The sequence below is a fragment of the Saccopteryx bilineata genome, chromosome 5 (genome assembly GCF_036850765.1).
Source record: "Saccopteryx bilineata isolate mSacBil1 chromosome 5, mSacBil1_pri_phased_curated, whole genome shotgun sequence".
Taxonomy (NCBI): domain Eukaryota; kingdom Metazoa; phylum Chordata; class Mammalia; order Chiroptera; family Emballonuridae; genus Saccopteryx; species Saccopteryx bilineata.
Window position 1 is genome coordinate 77444979 of NC_089494.1, and position 22832 is coordinate 77467810.

The window sequence follows — 22832 nt, forward strand, 5'->3', positions numbered from 1 at the left end:
TGTATTCTTATTTTTCAGCTTTCATTACTGTAAATCTTTTTGGCCAGACCACTAATGTGTGGATAGGGTTACAAAATGATAATTATGAAAAATGGATAAATGGAAAGCCTGTGGAATATTCTAACTGGTCTCCATTTGATATAATAAATGTAAGTTTTAAGTGTTTTTTTTAGAAACTGGCAAGAGATTCTATTCAAGACTTGTTTGCTAGAGTATTTTATACTTCCTCTATTTTATATGCATAAATTTTTATTGGTCAGTTATTAATATATTAATTTTTAATATGATTTTATATAATTTTCATGTGTCCCATAAATGTAATTACTTTACTCATTACTAGAATTATTTATGTTTTAGGTTGTGAAGTGATTTGTGAACAGGTTTATTAACTGCAAACAAAAGAATAGTGGTGTTTGAATTTTTTAAATGATGTCCTTAATAAAAATGTCAATGTTATCATAATGTTATATATTACCTTTTTTAAAAAATGTATTCTTTTAAAGATTTCAAGTCATAACACCACCGCAGTTCAAAACCACATTCCTCTCTGTGCCTTGCTGTCAAGTAATCCTAATTTTCATTTCACTGGAAAATGGTATTTTGAAGACTGCGGAAAAGAAAGTTATGGGTTAGTTTGTGAGAAAATGCAGGGTAAGGAATATTTGCGTTTTGATTCCTTTCATTTCTGTGCCCACCTCTTCTCTTCCGTATTTGTTTTACATGCTGTATAACTGACAGTTTCACAGCTAACCATTCCGGGCACTAGTGATTGGAGCTTCCTTCCATAGTCATTTAATTTCCACTACCCCAGGAGTATGCCCTCTAGTGGGGTTCTAAAAACTGCAGAGGCCATGGAAAGATGGACAACTTTATACATCCATCTGGTCATATTAAAAGGTTTTATTGCTGTGTTCTGGGATGATGTGTCTGTTCAGGCAATAAAAAAGACTCTACAAAATGCTGGAAAAGAGTCAAGGAAATAAACCAACTCAATACTTACTCCTTTCTTGGAACCATAAACAGGGTCTCTGTGGCTAAAAGCAGCATGAAGCATGTTTCTAGGTCTGATGATGAGAACCCCCCATGACTTCTGGTGTGAAATTCCAAAGCCATACTATTACAAGTAGCCAGTGGGGTCAATGAACAGTGTGAATGCACTGTAAGTGACCTTGAGTAATAAAAATAAAAACAGCAACAACAATAGCTCGTATCTCATGCTTTTACTGAGTGCTAGGCTTCCCTGTACCATGCCACCCTAAAAGACCACGGTTTGTGTCAGGAGTTGTGTGGAACTAGGCAGCCTAGTATATATGCTTACCTGTAACATGAATTATATATAGCTCTTACTGTTGCACACATGTAAACCCTCTAATGATACTAAGTTCAATCCATCCTCAGAAAAGCAGTTCCAGGGAAGCCGTTCCCTAGTTCACAGGTATTACTTAATCATCGCAGTGGTTGGAAACTGAAAAAAATACCAGATCAGTTACAACAAGATCATTAGAAGAGCAAAGTCTTGTGGGGAGAGAAACAGTATCACTATGCCAGGTCCTCGCATGCTTACGGTGAACCTGGTGCTGTGCCTCGGCTTTATGAGCATTGTGCCATAAAATTCTCACCACAAATCTAGGAAGCAGCTCAAGTTCTCCCCATTTGCAAATGAGGGACTTGAATTAGAAACAGTAAGTAACAAACTCAAGGTCTCTCGGTTAAATACAATGATTTATTTTACAATGTTAATCTCCTCTTAAAGTGTACTCCCGACCACTTTCTCTCTGATACTCTTGGGACTAACAATGTCTATGTTCCTGTGGAGGTGTGTGGAGTAGTGGTGGTGGAGGCCACGGGCACTGGCATCCCGCCCCTGCTGGGCTCCTACCCACCTCTGCAAATGAGCTGTCTGTCAGGTTTCTTATCTTCTCTGAACCTTGACTTCTGCATCTGTAAGGTGGAATGATGACTCTCTCACAGACTGTATATACAGTGCTTAGCAAATTCCCAGTATATGTTCAATGAATGATCACTCTCCTTTTATTATTTCCAAACCGTATTATTCAACAACACAGACTCCTGTAGTCTACAGTGATTACTCGAATTCTGCTCGTCCTCTTGCTGTGCCACGCAAATGTGTTTATATTGGGCTTATAGCCTCAAGTCTCTAATCTGCGTGAATGAATAACATGCCTGAGTAAAAGGAGAGACAAGGGCAAAGGCAACACCTCCAGTTTGGACCGTGGTTTCCAAGGGATCTTTCCTTTTCACAGCAATCAGTGGCAGAATCATGTTGCTCAAAGTCATGTCCATTTTAAAATGATGAAATAAACTATTATACATAAAGGAGAAATTCATATATGTGAAAATACAGATGCATAACATTTAGGGGAAAACAGTTACACTGGTATTTGGGTCACACATACAAAGAATTTTAGGTCCTTTAATTTTACTAATTGTTAACATTTTAAAATAGCTACTTTGGTATTATATCAGTTTTATATAAATAAGCTTATACTTTATACATAGGCTGGCAAATAGACTTCTAGCAAAAGACAAACAGATGATAAAAGTGTGATCCATCACAATTTACTTGGTAAATAGTTTCATTTTACTTTGGTTTTACAACATATGCTTAGGTAGCATTTTCAAGTAAAACTAATATCCCAACTTTGTTGTTTTTATTTGGGAGGGTGTGACAGAGGAGGAAAGAGTAGCAAGGAGCAACATTTATTAAGTGCCTAATATACCTCAGGTATTACAGTAAGTGCCCTTTGTAGATATCTCATTGAATTCTACTCACATAGCTCTAAGGAAGGCCTTACTAATCTTATAGACCATAAACATGAGGTTTTGAGACACAAGCTGATTTCCCAAGGTTTCTTAACCATTTAGGGTCAGGACTAGGGTTGAAGCACAGGTCTCTTGACCTATCCGCACCTTACCATGCTCCTTTTCAAGCCCAAGTATAATAAAACAAGTACTATACAGAAAGAAATCCCAGCCACTTTGGATTAGACCCTTATGAAACCTTTACTTTGTTAATTGTATTTTAAGTTTTCAAAGTTTAGCCTATCCAAGTATGTAATATACTACAAAACAAAAAGGCAAGTACACATATTTTTTTTTTCTTTCTTTCCAAATCAGAGGAGAAGAGAGTGAGACAGTCTCCCATATGCACCCCAACTCAGATCCCCGATCTGGGGCCGTGCTCACAACTGAGCTATTTTTAGGGCGTGAGGCAGAGGCTCTGTGAACCATCCTCAACACCTGGGGCTGATTCACTCAAACTAGTCAAGCCGTGCTGCTGGAAGGGAAGAGAGAGAGAGAGAGAAGAGAGAGAGAGAGAGAGAGAGAGAGAGAGAGAGAGAGAGAGAATATTGACATACATACATCAATGTTCTCATAGTGTTAAGTTCTACCAGAGCAGCATGTGTTAGACCAAGTACAGCTCAGGATGAAACCGGCCCAAGCAGATCACGTGAATTCCACCAGAGTGGTTGATTTGGCAAAGGACTCTCAAAAAGAGAAACCTTCTAGAAATATTTAATATATATTTATATTTTTAAAAGAAACTCATTCATTAAATTTCCTAAGTGTTTTTTTGTTTGTTTTTTAGCAAGACAGACAGACAAGAAGGGAGAGAGATGAGAAGCATCAACCTGTAATTTCAGCACTCTTAGTTTTTCATTGATAGCTTTTTTTTTTTTTTTTTTTTTGTATTTTTCTGAAGCTGGAAACGGGGAGAGACAGCCAGACAGACTCCCGCATGCGCCCGACCGGGATCCACCCGGCACGCCCACCAGGGGCGATGCTCTGCCCCTCCGGGGTGTCACTCTGCTGCAACCAGAGCCACTCTAGTGCCTGGGGCAGAGGCCAAGGAGCCATCCCCAGTGCCCGGGCCATCTTTGCTCCAATGGAGCCTTGGCTGCGGGAGGGGAAGAGAGAGACAGAGAGGAAGGAGAGGGGGAGGGGTGGAGAAGCAAATGGGCACTTCTCCTGTGTGCCCTGGCCGGGAATCGAACCCGGGACTTCTGCACGCCAGGCCGACGCTCTACCACTGAGCCAACCGGCCAGGGCCTCATTGATTGCTTTTTATGCACGCCTTGACCAGGGGACTCCAGCCAAGCTAGTGACCCCTTGCTCAAGCCAGCGACCATGTGGTTATGTCTATGATCCCATGCTCAAGCCAGTGACCCTGCGCTCCATGAACCTGTGCTCAAGCCTAATGAGCCCGTGCTCAACCCCATGACCTCAGGGTTTTGAACCTGGGTCCTCAGTGTCCCAGTTGATGCTCTATCCACTACACCACCATCTGGTCAGGCAAATTTCCTAAGTGTTCTAATTCTTTAGCATCACCTAAACTTTCAGGTAGTGTCCTCACTTTGAAGTAGTCAATTCTGGGAAGAAAAACACTGATGTTAACAACAGCATGGATCATGGTGACTGGTTTCTGTGCTAAGCTTTGCCTCCCCCTTTCTCATCCAGATGCTACAAATTATTTTTGTTCTTGTTCTTGTTCTAGATACTTCTGGACATGGTGTAAATCCATCTGATATGTATCCAATCCCCAATACCTTAAAATTTGGAAACAGAACTTACAAAATAATTAGTGCAAATATGACTTGGTACACAGCAATAAAAACCTGCCTGATGCACGGAGCAAAACTGGTCAGCATTACAGATCAGTATCGCCAGTCCTTCCTCACTGTGGTCCTCCACCGGCTGGGACATGCCCACTGGATTGGACTGTTCCGTGCAGATGTAGGTGTCCTAAAAACCCCTTGGACAATCCTTGCCTAACTGAGTTTCACATCTACTTCCTCAGTAATATAGTCACTGAAATTAGCACAGAAAATAATTTCCCAGAAATAGTAGTAACTGTAGCATTTAAGTAATTGGTTTATATGATAACTACTGACCAACCTTATGAGCGGCCTATGACCATAAAATAAAAATGAATACCATGTTAGAGTAAATATCCACTTGCCTAGTTTCTGGAAATTAATACCCTTTAAAGGTTCTATGAAAATTCTTGAGAAATTTCAAGGTACTTCCTCATATGTGCATCAGAACACATCTTAAACTCAAACACACACATTTGGGTAATTTGTTGCACTTAAGAAATTCCCAAGAGAAAGGAGTCGCTTCCTACCTGGAAATTTGGTTATTAATTAATTCAGTGTTCCTTGACATTTAACATATAGGTTACTTTTCTTTTCTAGGGATGTAGTTTGAAAATTAAGATTTTTTTTAGTTTTCTTTTTTTAAATAAAAATATTAAACACTCAAATTAGTAAAAAGTAAATCTATTCTCTTTTGACTCTAGTGCTACTCCTCATTGTCAATCACTGTAAACACTTTCTTGTGTGCCATTTAGAAAAGTCATGTATAGGCACATATACATAAATGTAATGGTTGAATTTGTATACTGTTTTTTTAAATACAAATGAAAACTTACATATATGTTGTTTTTAAACTTGCTCTTTTATTTAGTACACCTTATACAGTTTTCAATATCAGCACATAAAAATCTAACACATGTAAGGATATACCACAATTCATTAAACAATCCTCCTAAGAATGGACATTTGGGTTCTTCCCAGTTTTCACAATTACAAACAATGCATAACAAATATCCTTGTGCAAGTAGGATGAGTTCCCAGAAGTGCAGTTGCTAAGTACACTTTATAACAAGTAGCACCAGATTGCCCTCCAAAAGTTTGCACCAATTCATATGCCAACAACAGTGTGTGATAACATCTAGTATTTTCACATCCTCACCAACACTGGGTATGTCAAAATTTTAATCCTTGCCAGTGGGATAAGTGAAAGGATGGCCTTTTTTTTTTTTTTTACAGAGACAGAGAGAGAATCAGAGAGAGGGATAGACAGACAGGAACGGAGAGATGAGAAGCATCAATCATTAGTTTTTTGTTGTGCATTGCAACACCTTAATTGTTCATTGATTGTTTTCTCATACGTGCCTTGACCGTGGGCCTTCAGCAGACTGAGTAACCTCTTGCTCGAGCCAGCGACCTTGGGCTCAAGCTGGTGAGCTTTTGCTCAAACCAGATGAGCCCTCGCTCAAGCTGGCAACCTCAGAGTCTCGAACCTGGATCCTCTGCATCCCAGTCCAATGCTCTATCCACTGCGCAACCGCCCGGTCAGGCGAAAGGATGGCCTTTTATGGTTGCTTACTGTGTTTTTGTATTACAGAATGGTTTCACTTATGTAGTCAATTTTTTCTTTATGGCCTCTGGATTTTCTATCAGACTTGGATTTTCCCCACATCAAGAGTGTAAAATATTTAACCAAGTTTTCTTTCACACTTGTATGTGTTCAATTTTATGTTTAAATCTTTGATCAATCCAAAATTTATTTTGGTGTAAAGAACAAGGTATTGATCCAACTTCACTCTGATTGCTTGCTGAGAAATTATGGTGGCAGGAAGTCAAGGATTCCCAAAAACTAAAAAAGATAATTCTTGTGGCAGATATTCTTTTTTGTCAAGCTGTGTTCACAAGCTGTCCTAAACCCCCCTGAAATAAAAATCTAAGATGTGGAAATACAAATCTATGTGTGAAGTGGAGGATGTTCAAACAGCATTGGGTGATGTCCCCAGCAGTCCTGGCAAAGAAATGATGTCTCATTTCCCTCCACAGAATGGTCTCAGTTTTGATTGGTCAGATGGCACCAAATCCTCCTTCACTTTTTGGAAAGATGATGAGTCATCTTTGCTGGGCGACTGTGTTTTTGCCGACACCAATGGGCGCTGGAGTAGCGCAGCCTGCCAGTCTTTTCTGCAAGGAGCCATTTGTCACCTACCTACCAGTAGGTTCAATTCTTTCCAACTCAAAAAATCTGTATGCACCTCTTGTATGCAAAGCACTGTGCTAAGCAGGAACTGTGAGGAAGAACAGGAAGGAGTATCTGCCCTCAAGAAGTCTCTGGTCTGATAGGTGATGTACAGATAAATAACTATATATTAAGCAATGCAGGGCTACCAAGCATCATGAGAGGCAGCAAGTGTTGTGTTAGCAAGCAAAAGAACACATCATACCCACTTGGAGAAATGTAGAAAGACTTCGTAAAGGACTTAACTGTGGAGACTGTCCTTGAAGAATGGGTGGGGGATGTAAAGAGGCTATGATGGGACATGGAGTGGCATTCTGAGCAGAAGAGGTGGGGCAGGGCATGGGAGGAAGAAGGGACTGGGCACATACGAGGCAAAGCTGGTGTTGAGATTTTCCTACGTTGCAGGTTGTGGTTAAGGAAGAGGTAGGAAATCAGGCTTAGAAATGTGAGTTAGGAGCATGGATGACCTTGAATGCCAGACTGGGGATTTATGTTTAAGTCAAGGATGAGTAGGAGTCTGGAGTCATAATAATAACAATGCTAATAATATTTGTATTTATATCACATATATATTTAAATGTTAAAATGATAATATCTCGTTATACTTAAAGTTCACCTGGTTAGGCCAGGTGAACTCTATTTTAAAGATGAAATAAATTCAGAGCATTAAATAGCTTTTTTTTTTATCAATAGAGAGAAAGAGAGAGAGGTGACAGACAGGGACAAACAGACAGGAAGGGAGAGAGATGAGAAGTCTCAACTCATGGTTTTCTCACCTTAGTTGTTCATTGATTGCTTTCTTATATGTGTCTTGACAGAGGTGCTCCAGCTGAGCCTGTGACCCCTTGCTCAAGCCAGCAACCTTGAGCTCAAGCCAGTGACATTTGGGTTCAACCCAGTGACCATGGGGTCATATCTATGATCCCATGCTCAAGCCAGATGAGCCCACGCAACTTTGGGGTTTTAAACCTCAGCGCTCGGCATCCCAGGTCATCGCTCTGTCCACTGCACCACCACCTGGTCAGGTTATGTAGCTTCTTGATAGGTGTCCACCAACAGCCCCAGGAGAAGTCAGTCTCCTCGCTTTCTGATGTGGTGTTCATCCCATCACACCAGATCCCCATTCCTTTTATTGCTGCAGCACATAGAGTTCCTTAAGACTAGTTGGTCTCTTTTTGAATCTCTCACTTAATAAAACTGCATTTATTTCTTACATTCTGGACAGTGTAAGTCAAAGAGCATGCACATTATGTAACTTCAGATAAAAAATAATTCAGGATAAAAATGTAACTGCTAGCCATATATATATTAGAAAAGCACATTCTGCCTCTAAAATACTCTAATAAAAGTTAGCCTTCCCTTTCAACAACACTGTTTATTGAATGCTTAAGAAGCATGAGGCACTAGCTCACTTAAACTTTTTAAGTTGTAAGAAAGATGTTGTTAGCTCTTTTCTGAAGATAAACCAAAGTATAGAGAAGTTAGGTGTGCCTGTAGCCACCTAGGAGCTCAGCGTGGACGTGTCTGATTCTCATGCTTGCTCTTTGAAGCCAAGTCCACCCCAAACTTCCCTGTGTTATGCTATGCAATGTTATGTTATGCCATGCTATGCTATGCTATGCCATGCTATGCAATGCTATGCTATGCCATGCTATGCTATGCCATGTCATGTCATGTTACATCATGTCATGTTATATGATATGTTACTGAATGCATTTTTTCACTAATAGGTTGATTAGCATATAAGGATTTGCTAAATCTGTGATATTCAACACTGCATGTGACACACTGTGCACATACATGTGGAATTGCCTTTTGCCGGCTTCATAGCATTTCTATGACTCCTGTCCTTCAATACAATAAACGTGAAAGTCAGCCACCCTGCCCCAGGCGGCACCCAAACTAAGCCAAGGAAGCAATGCGTTCATATACCCTGTTATGTAGAGGCAAAGATGATGTCTGCCAGAAATGCTGTAAACCGGTCCTAGTTTTGTAATCATTTCTATTAAACCCTTTCTTCAGACTTTTACCTTGAAAATATCATTACATATATTTAACTTGGTTCCATAGAATGCAATGCAATGTTTATCTCAACTCAGTCACCACACTGAAATTATAACTGATTTTTGTTTATAGAAACAAGACCATTTGGACACCCAGAGTTGTGCTCAGAAACATCTATTCCCTGGATAAAATTCAAAAGTAATTGCTACAGTCTTTCTACAGTCCTAGACAGCATGAGTTTTGAGGCTGCTCATGAATTTTGCAAAAAGGAAGGTAATTCTTTTGTGATGGTATAATGCTTTCAATGTGCTCCTTCTTGATATTTTAGTAAGCAATGTAATTTTTTGTCTGATTATTAAGTGATTTTAGCAGCAACAAAAAAAAGAAAAAAGAAATACTATTGAATTTGCTTATTTGAGGAATGGCTAATATATGGAACTCAGTGTCTAGTATAAAATGTTAAAACCTAAGATGATGTCTCAGACACTGTACTCTCTCCCCAAAAAATGTTCCTTTTGAATGCATTTGAATTACAAATTTTAATGTTCCCTAAAATTAATATTCTATGCTTTCTTTTACTTCTGAAGTACATGCTTATATCTCTTCATATATGTGATTTTGCTTTAACATTTTTAATAAAAAATCACTTACATACAATAGAAAATTTCATTTTTCAAAGCCCGAGCTTTACAAATTACAGTACAGGAGACATTTTTTAAATTGTATTTACCTGTGAACACAAATACTTGTTCATTTGCTGATTGTCTCTTTTATAGGATCTAATCTTTTGACAATCAAGGATGAGGCTGAAAATTCATTTCTCCTAGAAGAGCTTTTTGTTTTTGGTTCTTCTGTCCAGACAGTTTGGCTGAATGCTCAGTTTGATGGTGACAGTAAGTAATTTGTATAGAAAAGAGGAGAGGACATAAATAAATACAAAGTGGTCAAGGTTGATGAAAATGGCCTCTACAAACCAGAAAACATTCTCTGGATACATTTGTAGTGAAAAAAAAAATAGCACAAATCTCAAAGCCATTTCTTCCAAAGAATATTTTGCTAACCCTGTTCTCTAGACCAGGAGTCCCCAAACTAGGGCCCGCAGGCCACATGCAGCCCCCTAAGGCCATTTATCTGGCCCCCGCCGCATTTCTGGAAGGGGCACCTCTTTCATTGGTGGTCAGTGAGAGGAGCATAGTTCCCATTGAAATACTGGTCGGTTTGTTGATTTAAATTTATTTGTTCTTTATTTTAAATATTGTATTTGTTCCCATTTTGTTTTTTTACTTTAAAATAAGATATGTGCAGTGTGCATAGGGATTTGTTCATAGTTTTGTTTTGTTTTTTATAGTCTGGCCCTCCAACAGTGAACTGGCCCCCTGTGTAGAAAGTTTGGAGACGTCTGCTCTATACGCTCTTTTCCTGTGGAATAATCCCAGAATACCCAAAATGGAAACAAACAAATTCATCTACATGAAGATGCTTGACTGGCACTTTATGTTTGCAGACTTAGTCACAGACACTGAAATCATCTTCACATGAAAACACCTCAGGTTTCTAAATGTTAAAACAGCACAGTAGGCCCTGGCCGGTTGGCTCAGTGGATAAAGTATCAATCAGCTCAGCATGAGGATGTCCTGGGTTTGATCCCCAATCAGGACACACATGACAAGCGACCATCTGCTTCTATTCCCTTCCTTCTCTCCCTTCTCTCTCTCTTCCCCTCCTGCAGCCAGTAGCTTGATTGGTTTGAGCGTTGGCCCTAGACATGGAGGATAGCTCAGTTGATTCGAGCATCCGCCCTAGATGGGGGTTGCCAGGTGGATCCTGGTTGGGGGAGCATGAGGGAGTCTGTTTTACTATCTCCCCTCCTCTCACTTTAAAAAAAACAGCACAACAGAGTTATGGAAATGTTTCAGTGATGAATTATGCTACTAGAATTATCTACTACTCAAATTAGAGCATTATGTTCTTTCCATTACTTACATGATGGTTTTTGAAAGTACTCGTGAAGAAAATTATTTGAATTGGTACAGACAGCTTGTTACAGGGGTGTATTAAAGCAGAGGGTGGGTCTGCCCTGGCAAGGAGCAGTATTTCAGTCACTGACATTGTTCAGAATTTCTAGCACATGGTGATAATAAAAAGCTGACTGCAGCGGTAGAGCATCGGCCTAGCGTGCGGAGGACCCGGGTTCGATTCCTGGCCAGGGCACACAGGAGAAGTGCCATTTGCTTCTCCACCCCTCCCCCTCTCCTTCCTCTCTTTCTTCCCCTCCCGCAGCCAAGGCTCCATTGGAGCAAAGATGGCCCGGGCGCTGGGGATGGCTCTGTGGCCTCTGCCTCAAGCGCTAGAGTGGCTCTGGTCGCAACATGGCGACGCCCAGGTGGGCAGAGCGTCGCCCCTGGTGGGCGTGCCAGGGGATCCCGGTCGGGCGCATGCGGGAGTCTGTCTGACTGTCTCTCCGTGTTTCCAGCTTCAGAAAAATGCAAAAAATATAAAATAAAATAAAGCTGACTGACTTTGAGTTAATTTTATTGTGGTTTTAAGTCCTTTTCAGACAATGTTCCCCCTTATTGCCAACACATGGACTCGCCCACGGGCCCTATCCTGTGGTACACCACTGGCTTGCTACTTAAAGAAACTCACTGTAAAATTCTTTTAGAAAGTGAGCCATTTTGTAATGATAGAGGTGTTAGGACTTCAAGGGATTTTTCTCTAGGTTGATTAGTTTATTAAATGATTTCTTTAAATTGTTTATAATGAAAAGAAATATTTCAAAATTCAGACTTCCATGAAGAAACATGACATCCTAAGTAAACTAAGTTAGAACTAAATTAAATTAGAGTTGTTGACAGGGCAACTTTACAAATACCTACCTTCTGATGTTGAGTTCATAACTGTCCTTACTGAGTTAAAAGCATCAGGTAAGGAGAGAGTCTCATTAAATTTAGAAGCTGTTTTTTATGGTTCATTCTAGTCTTAGTACGTTTGATAACCATGCATATAATTTATAAGTTGGCATTTTTTTCCACAGATAAAACCATAAAGTGGTTTGATGGAACTCCCACAGACCAGTCAAACTGGGGCCTTCGGAAGCCAGAGATGGACCACATCAAACCCCACCTGTGTTTGGCCCTGAGGATCCCCGAAGGACTGTGGCAGCCATCCCCATGTCAGGAGAAAAAAGGATTTATATGTAAAAGGGAGGCAGGTGGGTGAAGTCATTTTGGTCCCAGCTTGACTAATGCTGACCGACCTCTTTAGCATTTAAAGCTTTGAAAATCCCAGTACTCAAGGAGAATTCAGATTGAGTCTAACCTTATCACCTGATTCTATATCAGACACATCCTAGAACCTGTCAGCCCCTTCTTTTTCTGAGATGAGAAACAAATCATTATTAATTAACTCAAAGCCTAGGACTGTCTTGAGTTACCCTGGCTGTTAACCCAACGGGTTAAAAAGCAGTTTACCTCAAGCAGCTACAGCTAGAAATGTAATCAAGAGTCCTCATTCTGACAGCTGCTACTCAGATTATAAAGTTCATCTTTGGACCCAAGAAATATAATCTAGGCTTTAGGAGTCCTGTGGATAAGTAGAAGTAATTCTCTATCATAAGATATAATATGTTATAAAAGTAATATTTTAACTTTATCTTGAGCTATGTACTTAATGTATAGTGATAAAAAAAAAATTAGAGCCTAACCTGTGGTGGCACAGTGAATAAAACGTCGACCTGGAAATGCTGAGGTCGCCAGTTCGAAACCCTGGGCTTGCCTGGTCAAGGCACATATGGGAGTTGATGCCTCCAGCTCCTCCCCCCTTCTCTCTCTCTGTCTCTCCTCTCTCTCTCTCTCTCTCCCTCTCCTCTCTAAAATGAATAAATAAATAAATAAATAAAATTAGAAATCTAAGCCAGAAAATTCTAGTCTGGTGCAAACCATAGCAGAGATTTCTAAACTAGGGCACTTTAAAAAAAATTTTCTTTTGCCTGACTGGTGGTGGTACAGTGGATAAAGAGTTGACCTGGAATGCTGAGGTCACCGGTTTGAAACTCTGGGCTTGCCTGGTCAAGGCACATATGGGAGTTGATGCTTCCTGCTCCTCCCCTCTTCTCTCTCTCTCTCTCCAATAAAATGAATAAATAAAATTCAAAAAAATTTTTTCTTTTTAAAATTTTATTATTGACTTTAGAAAGAGAGATCGGATGGGGGTTGCGTGGAATGGGAAGCATCACCTTGCTTCTGGTATGTGCCTTGACCGGGCAAGCACAGAGTCTTGAACCAGGACCTCAGCATTCCAGGTCAATGCTTTATCCTCTGTGCCACCACAGGTCAGGCCTAAGCTAGGGCATTAATGAGGCTCATTAACAGTGGGAAGGTGTTTGTAGTGTTTATGAATAATCACAGCAGTGTCTATGTGCCAGTATTATAAAGACCAAGGGAGTGTTGTGGCCTGGCAGCTGGCGATGTCAGAGATGTGGCTTTGGAATCCCCAAAGAGGAGACTAGAGGAGGGAAGGCATATAGGATAAATGACTAAAGGCAGCAATGGAGAATGAGCTTAGACTGGAGCGAAGGGCTCATGCTAGGTGGTGATGGGAATACAATTGCATAGTAATGTAGGATCCATGAAGAGGTGGGCATGGTGAAGGAGACAGGGACACCTCTGTGCTCCGTGGACACCTGCAGTGGAGTCTCATTCATCCAGATGTCAAGAGAGGCAGTTGTAATTTGGGCAGTGGAACTAGGGACAGAAAAGGGGAGTAGAAATGGGAAAAGAGGATCATCAGGCCTTGGTGACTGAACACATATTGCTAATGAAGAAGAAAAAACTGATAGGTGTGGGTACTAATGTTTGAAACCCAAATAGTGTGTCAACTCTGTGTGATAAAGAACACAGATTCTTTAAAATTTATATCCAAGTGATTCATAGCATTTAAATAACAAGAAATCAGACACACCTCATGTCTTTACAGGACTGTAAGGCTTCCTGTGATACATAGCGTACCTCTTTCATCTTTCACAGCAACTTTTGAAGGCAGAGGAGTGCATGGAATATTCCCATTTCACAGATGAGAAAACCGCTTGTACAAACTAAAGCTACCTCAAGGATTAGAGTACAAATTTTCTGACTACATGCTCCTCCTGCACCTTCTCACTGCCTCCCTCCTGAGAATAACTACTTTTTTAAAAAGTCTTCCTTATAGTATCTTCACACACACTACACAATAGTAGTACCTGTTTTCAATTGTAGTATGCAAAATTATACAATGTTATTTTTAAATTGCAAAACAAGGTGTTTTTTTTAAGCATGGGATTTTGCTCTTGGTTACAATGTCGATGTTTCTTTTAAGTCCATAAGGGTCTGTGGACATCCCAAGGCACTTCCTCCACTCATAAACCCTTTACTGATCTTTTTTTGGATCACTCTACATCTTTTTCTAGCTCTCAAAAATAGCAGAGTTCAAATTTTGACATAGAGTCTACTTGAAAGGGATACATTTTTACAGTAAAAAAAAATCTTCAAACAGGAACCCTTTAACTTTTTGAATGGAGGAGCTATTATTCATTTTTCAAGATTCTTGAAATCATAAGTATGACAGAGGTTGATTTTTTAATCTTTGCATAAAGGCAGGGAGTTTATCATTGCTGGACAGACTTTGTAACAGATCCCAACAAAATTGAGTTTCTTGCAAGCAGGGACTATATTTTACTCACTTTTTATTGCAGCACAGTGCTGAGAATAGATGGGAATTCTTTGGCTTAAGAAAAGGAAAAAGGCAGTGCATGTGTTTACAAGCACTAATAATGATTACTGTAAATCAGGGTTCAGTGAACTTTTCTGATAAAGGACCAGATATAAATATTTTAGGCTCTGGGGCCATATGGTCTCTGTCATGCTGCCATTGTAGCGTGGAAGCTGCCACACACACAATGCATAAACAAAAGAGTGTGGCCAAGTTCCATAAATAACGTTCATTTATGAAAACAAAAGCCCAGATTTAAACGACAGGCCACAGTTTGCTGAGCCCAGCTATAAGTAATGACGTAATTTTGCTATGAACTAAAAAGAACCTCATCTGATACACACACACACACACATATATATATATATATATCTTTGTACTTGATTTTAGATATTCACGTGGTAAAGGAACATGAAGGAAAAGGTATGTTGGAATATTAGAGACCATCTTTATTTGTCTTGGAAATAATAAAATAGAAATTAACCATATGACAGTGTCTGCCATACTTCATAGTCCTTGAAGTTGACCTTTCTTTTTCATCCTCCTTCAGGACCAAGTCACAGCCTTGTACCACTTGCAGTAGCGCTGACTCTGATAGCAGTTCTGGCCATTTCCATCCTTTCCTTCTGCACATACAAGCACAGCCGTGGTGTTTTCAGGAGACTTGCACAATTTGGGAATCCTTCCTACCCTACAACCAACGTTAGTGCAGGACATTTGGAAGAAAATATTCTCATTTCTGATCTTGAGAAGAATGAAGCGCTGGAATGCCACAGCCACGGGGCCCTGTAGAGAAGGGGTCAGGGGAGCTTCCTCGGCTTCCCCTTACAGACCAGATACTGTGACAATGTGAATTGGGTCACTATGTTAATTATTCTTAAAGTGATTACTGGCTTTGAATTGTAACCAAATCAGATGGGTCTTGATATATCCATTTCCCCAACTGTGATCTATTCTTAAAAAGAGGAATTACACAATGGTCATTATCCAGAAAACAAGAACCATTAAAAGAAATTCCCAACTGAAAATTCTCAAACCAATGTGAATAATAGTTTTTGCATTACCGTGTTTCTACCAAAAAGTTTGGGGGAATTTTAAAACTAAGCTATTCAGACATTCACCCATACGCATTTCATTAAAAGAAAGGAAGTTAAACAATATCTAAAACCCTACACTTGATGGTTTAAATATAGATAAGCTTAAAGGAATTTATTGAGGTCTTAATATTGTTAAAACTTATAGGTTTTATTAAAAACTAAAGGTATAAAATAATTGGCAAGACTCCTAACAACCAAAAAATATAAATAGAAACTTGAATTTAAAGGGGAAAACTGAGGATCTGAATTAAAGTCGCTTTGGAACCGGACTCAAGAATATGTTGAGAAGTACTAAAAAAATTACTCTCCAGTAGTACTCTTGATAGCTTCGCTATGTGAATGAGTTTATGTGCAGTGTTCTCGTTAGTAAACTAGGGTTCTGGGGAACCATCTTCATTTGCGTGGGGCTAGTAAGTGCAGTCAGTAAGCAGTGATTAAAAGCATGATACTGCCCATAACTTTAAAATCACAGATTGTATCTTCCTTCATTATAAAGAAAAATGACTTTCTCATCAATATTTAAAGGTACACTCATTAATTAAATGTTTATTGAGTTCCTATTAAGAACCAAGTGCTATTCTAGAAACTGGAGGTAATGGCGTAAGTCAATGAACTCTGTTTTCATGGCACTTACTTTCTAATGAAGGAAAACTGACCGTAAACCAGTAGAGAAATGCATGAGTAGGAAATATCAGGTGGTTATGAAAATTAAGTAAGGTCCCATGATAGAGAAACACGGGGCAGGAGGGCGGATCTCAGCACCTCCCTAGAGTCTGCGTTATAATTACTACAACCAGCTACCTCAAAACTGGTAGCCACCAGTCACAAGGTGGAGCTCTGGAAAAAGGTATGAATAAATTCCTGAGTGGAAAACCATCATTACAAATACAACTTGAAGATCATGCCCTCAGCATGAAGTCCCCATGACTGGAAACAGTTAACACAGCTCCCGAAAGCAGCTCTTCACTGCTGCTCTGTGTAGTTTACTCACCGGAACAATCAACTTCCATAATTGTTTCAAAGTTTTCCAACTTTGCTTTTTAAAAGATATTATACTATATGACAATTGTATATTTATGACTCAAAAGAATGACTGGACTAACCAGATGGTATGAAAGCCCAATTTAACAATCTGTCAAGTGAATTAAAGTTCTCTTTTTTTCATTGGACTTGGTTTTAAAAAACAAAACAAAACAACTGTTAATCAATTATCCTTTCAGTCAAGGTATGTTGAAGTGGAATAGTCACACATAACAATGTGACAAAGCATGTCATTCGTCAAGTGGTTTTGCAGAAGGAAACTGTCCTGTTTGTCAATGCTCTGTACTGTGATGTTTGGTACTGAACCACATCTTTGGAGACTCTGCCCCAAGGACAGATCATGCAGTCCTTGACGTTACTGAAATTTCAGAAATAGAAAGTACTGAAATATTCTGTTTTATTCATATATGTGCACTTTTTAAAAACATGTTTTCCTTGTCTATTTTTAATCTGAACTTGATTTCATGGCTACAGCATGAAAAGGAAAAAGCAGCAGGGTCACAGACTCATTCATACATCATTAATGTGCCCCCTCCACAGAGGAGGATTAAGGGCGGTTGAGGCCCCAGGCTCAGGAGAAAATATTGGGCCCCTTAAAAAAAAGAGACAGGGAAAATAAAAATACATGTTAACCATATTTTTAAATAAATATAAAATATTATGTACTATTCATGTTAAAATTGCACATATGAAACCAAACTTAGTGTCATTAGAAAAAAAGTGTAAAGTTGGGGTTCTGTAGGGCCCTTCAGAAGTCGGGCCCAGGGTGCACACCTGGTGCACCTGCCATTAAATCTACCTTTGCCCCACCCCCAAAAAAATCAAGTTATTTTCTATGACTCTGGGTAATGGAAAATCTTGGATTTTTCTCACTAAATCTAATGGCTCTTCCATTTCAGCAGTCTTCTTGCAGTTTAAATGTTCTTTCTATTGAAACGTCCACTCCCTATGAAGCGTGAGGTAGATGGTCTCTTTAGATAAACATTCAGTCACCTGGAGTTTTCCTTCCTCTCAAATGATGGTTGGATATATGAGAACTTGTGTCTCGTGGCACTGGGGGAGAAGGTGACAACTGACGGGAGGTGTGTGACCGGGTCTCCACTGAAGGTTGCTGTCCGGCTCCGCTCCTGGGAATTCTGCTGGCATCTACTATGAAGTCTGTAGTTGGCACAACCTGCAGCCTATTCTCTTTGATTTGGCCCCATCCTTCCTCTCCGTGCCACCACCTAATCCTTGGAGGATTGTCCATGGCTCCGATTCAATTCTCTACCTGGACATTGCAGTTCTGGCTAAAAGGTCATTCTGACCCTGCTGTAGTGAGACCCTATCCAGCACCATTGCTACTTTCTTGGTCAGAGGAGGCTAAATACTGTAGCAAACAATCCCAATATCTTGGTGCTTTAACACAGCCAAGGTTTATTTCTCATCCACACCAACATGGGCTTGTAGGAGGACTTTTCTACTCAGTCATTTATAGGTTCCAGTATTTCCCTATAGTCGGGCGTCCATCTCCTAAAGCCTTGGAGTGGTCCTCCAGGGGTCTCCTACTCCTGCCTGACAAGAAGACATTAACTTGAGATCCATGATTGACTAATTCTGTAGCTTCCACAGGTTATTGAAATACACTCTCTAAGTTAAGTCTTCAAACTGAGGACACATGCCCTGAAGATGCATTTAAGATTTCCAAAGGACACAGGAGCATGGGGATTTTTAAGGAGTTCCGTTTCCAGAATCTTTAACCTTCATAGATAGTCTTTCTTAGAACTAATTTGCATGAGAACACCCCTGAGATCATGGTTCCACCCCTAGTGGTTCTTATTTCCGACTTCTCTTTTCACAAATGCTTGTTTCAACCTTTAGAAAAAGAAGCAGAAAAGAAAAGACTGTCGCTTCAAATCTTACTGAGACCTTTTACCTTGGGAAAAAAATTCCACGGCACCAAACAAACAAAAAAACTCCAAGTCATGATGTCAGTGAAGATTCATTTAATAAAGGAATGATAAACCCCGTGTATAGACTCATGTCTTTCCCTGGATTCATATGTTTTTCTATTAAGGGTGAAGTGATGAGTTAGATATTCCATATTGGGATATTCTAAATAATATGTATTGTTTAGTGGGACAGCAGGGTTGATAACCACTTCATTTAAGACTTCATTTTATCCAGCCCCTGGAGAGAATATCTGGTGAAAGCAAGAAGAGTGTAGACATTGATAAGAACCTGGTGTCTTAACTTTATCCTGATAAAAAGCTCATGGCAGGCTCTTAGATTTATTTACCTTATATTTCTAAGTAAGGGTGAGTATTAGCATACTTACTGAATTAAAAATAAAATCAGACTTTTTCTAAGCATTGTCTCATTTGGCTCATGGGTTTGACATTGAGGAATGCCCTTAACAATTAAGTTTTATCATAAATATTTTTCATTAATTAAATAAACTAAATTTACAACTCTAGTGTTTTGATTAAAGCTCTTATTAAGATAAAGACATTTTAATGGAAAAGAAGTATTGATAGAAATATAATAAAATATTTTATTTTTTCCCACCTTACCTTGTATATCAGGTAAAATAAAGTGTCTATAAATGAAAGAGTAAGAGGCATAATTAGTAGTTATTTGTAAAGTCTTAGTAAAGCCTTTTAATTTTATTTCTAGGAAATTGACAAAGTGAATCATTCTAATGACTGGGTAGCAAATTCCTTTGCAAATTGAGTGTTTCCAATTCTTTAAGCAAAACTCAAAGAGAACATAATCAAATTGTCAGTTGATGATGAAAATAATTTTTAATGTATGATCACTGTAATTTTTGGCACATGTGAAAAAATAATTCAAATAATGGACTTATATTGCTATAACAAACCTCATTTCATTCCCATCTATTTATTTATATGAAAAAATTTCCATATTAGTCAGGATAAGTTCAGGTGTGCTGTGGAAGCACACAACCCTCTAATATCAGTGATTCAAAGCAAAACTTGGAAGTTAATTTCTTGGTCATGCAAAGCCTGCTGTGATTACATTGGCTCTCCAGGGCAGCTCATTGATAAGCAGTAACTCTTAAATCTAGGCTGCACGTTCCTACTTCTGGATCATAGGGTACCCAGTGATGCTATCACAGGAAAAAGGAATAGAGAAGTGTTAAGTCCCAGGGTCCTGAAACAATACATGACAATTTTACTCACATATCATTGGACACAACTAGTTACATGGTCCAACCTAACTAAGGAGGTCTAAAAGGTCTCCCAGTGTATTCAGGAAGGAGGGGGTAACCGACTATGGTGAGCACCGGCAATTCGACTTGAGTTTCTCAGCAAATATATTTACAAAAAAGGAAGAAAGGAAGGGAAAAAAGAAAGAAGGAAAGAAAGAAGGAAGGAAGGAAGGGAGGGAGGGAGGGAGGGAGGGAGGGAGGGAGGGAGGGAGGAAGGAAGGAAGGAAGGAAGGAAGGAAGGAAAGAAAGAAGAGACAAAAAAAGAAAAAGAATAGAATCCATGCTGAATCCTCATTCTAACCATTTTAAATTAATATTAATTTCTCTATGATACATCCATTTCAGTAAGACATGCATTACATATAACATTTTAGTTTGGTATATACTATTAAGCTGCTGTAATATATTTATGTTATTCTGATCAATTACATACTAATAATAATTGAAATAAGTCAATATAGAAAAAAAATGTGCCTGACCCAGTGGTGGCACAGTGGATAGAGCATCAGCCTGGGATGCAGAGGACCCAGGTTCAAGACCCTGAGGTCACTGGCTTGAGCATGGCCTCATCAACTTGAGGGCTGTCTTGAGCGTGGAATCATAGACATGACCCCATGGTCTCTGGCATGAGCCCAAAGGTTGCTGGCTTGAACCTGAGGTCACTGGCTTGAGCAAGGTCACTCGCTCTGCTGTAGCCCCCTGGTCAAGGCACATATGAATAAACAATCAATGAACAACTAAGGAGCCGCAATGAAGAACTGATGCTTCTCATCTCTCTCCCTTTCTGCCTGTCTGTCCCTGTCTGTCATGGTATGTCTAGTTTCATGTCATTGTGATCAGAGAAGATGCTTGATATGATTTCAATCTTCTTAAATTTGTTGAGACCCTTTTTGTGCCCTAACATATGGTCTGTCCTAGAGAATGTACCATGAGTACTTGAAAAGAATGTATATTCCTCTGCTTTAGGGTGGAAAGTTCTAAAGATAACTATTTAAATCGTGTTGATCTAGTGTGTCCTTTAAGTCTGCTGTTTCTTTGTTAATTTTCTTTCTTGAGGATCTATCTAGTGATGTTAATGGGGTACTGAAATCCCCTACTATTATAGTGTTGCTATTGATCTCGCTCTTTATATCCATCAAAGTCTGCTTTATATATTTAGGTGCTCCTATATTAGGTGCATAGATATTTATAATGGTTATATCTTCATGTTGGATTGCTCCCTTTATCATTATATAGTGACCTTCTTTATCTCTTACACTAACCTTTGTATTTTTTTTGTTTGTTTGTTTTTAATTTTTCTGAAGCTGGAAACGGGGAGAGACAGTCAGACAGACTCCCGCATGCACCGAACCGGGATCCACCCAGCACGCCCACCAGGGGGCGATGCTCTGCCCCTCCGGGTCATCGCTTTGCCGCGACCAGAGCCACTCTAGCGCCTGGGGCAGAGGCCAAGAAGCCATCCCCAGCGCCCGGGCCATCTTTGCTCCAATGGAGCCCTGGCTGCAGGAGGGGAAGAGAGAGACAGAGAGGAAGGAGGGGGTGGGGGTGGAGAAGGAAATGGGCGCCTCTCCTATGTGCCCTGGCCAGGAATCGAACCCAGGTCCCCCACACACCAGGTCGACGCTCTACCGCTGAGCCAACCGGCCAGGGCCTATAACCTTTGTTTTAAAGTCCATTTTGTCTGATATAAGTATTGCTACCCCAGCTGTCTCTTTCTCACAAACAGTATCCTGGCTTGTTTTGCAGCTAAATACTGTCCATACGCCTCTTCTAGGCTCTGGGGCTGCAGACTGGGGCTTTGTTCCTGGGGCTCAGGACCCTCCCCTCTCCACTAAACTCACTTCCTGCCATGCTAGTCCCTCCAGGCTGCTGGCAGCCCTCTCCGCGTTTCCACTTTTCCTGCCAGTCTCAGTGTGGCTTCTTCAGTGTTCCTTGGTTAAAGAGTCTTCTTAGTTTAGTCCATAGTTGGTTTTTCCAGGTGATGGTGTTTTTTTTGTTTGTTTTTTGTTTTGTATTTTTCTGAAGCTGGAAACGGGGAGAGACAGACTCCCGCATGCGCCCGACTGGGATCCACCCAGCACGCCCACCAGGGGGTGACGCTCTTCCCACCAAGGGGCGATGCTCTGCCCCTCCGGGGCGTCGCTCATTGCGACCAGAGCCACTCTAGCACCTGGGGCAGAGGCCAAGGAGCCATCCCCAGTGCCTGGGCCATCTTTGCTCCAATGGAGCCTCGGCTGTGGGAGGGGAAGAGAGAGACAGAGAGGAAGGAGAGGAGGAGGGGTAGAGAAGCAGATGGGCGCTTCTCCTGTGTGCCCTGGCCGGGAATCGAACCCGGGACTTCTGCACGCCAGGCCGACGCTCTACCACTGAGCCAACCGGCCAGGGCCCAGGTGATGGTTTTTTAAATTAAGTTGTAATCCACTTTGGTGCTGGGAGGTGGAAGTTGGTACATCCGCCTATTCCATCACCATCTTGCCCCCCCAGGGAAAATTTTTTAATAATTTTAATTTATATATATATATATATATATATTACTGCTGGCAAATATGACAAGGTGAGGAATAAGAGTTTCAAGAATAAAAATATATTACATTAAGATAAAAGGTTGTGGAGACATTGTAATAGAAGTAAAAGGCTAAAGAGAAAAAGAAAGTAAAATCTCTGAATGCTAAAGAGTTGTGTGTACATGTTTCTATTTTTAAGTAAGTTAAGATGAAATTCAATTTTTTTTGGTATCTGTAATCAAAAGAAATAAATATCCTTGGAGAATTGGCTGATCCCAGGTCTGGGGCAGGAAAAATACAGGATGAAGACGGGATTTCTTGTGATGCTAGGAACTAAGGAAGTGCTCACTAACAGGTAAGGCCAGTTCCAAAAGACACAGG

General features: G+C 40.1%; 1 protein-coding gene across 1 annotated transcript in view; it reads left to right on the forward strand.

Annotated features, from left to right (window-relative positions):
• Positions 1-17061, forward strand: part of PLA2R1 (phospholipase A2 receptor 1) — a 131931-nt gene extending 114870 nt beyond the window's left edge. The window contains 8 exon segments of the mRNA XM_066279856.1: positions 19-149; positions 504-651; positions 4517-4755; positions 6657-6825; positions 8986-9126; positions 9630-9746; positions 11888-12064; positions 15149-17061. Of these exon segments, the coding sequence (XP_066135953.1) occupies positions 19-149; positions 504-651; positions 4517-4755; positions 6657-6825; positions 8986-9126; positions 9630-9746; positions 11888-12064; positions 15149-15390 (1364 nt within the window). The 3' untranslated portion in view covers positions 15391-17061.
• The last annotated feature ends 5771 nt before the right edge of the window (positions 17062-22832 follow it).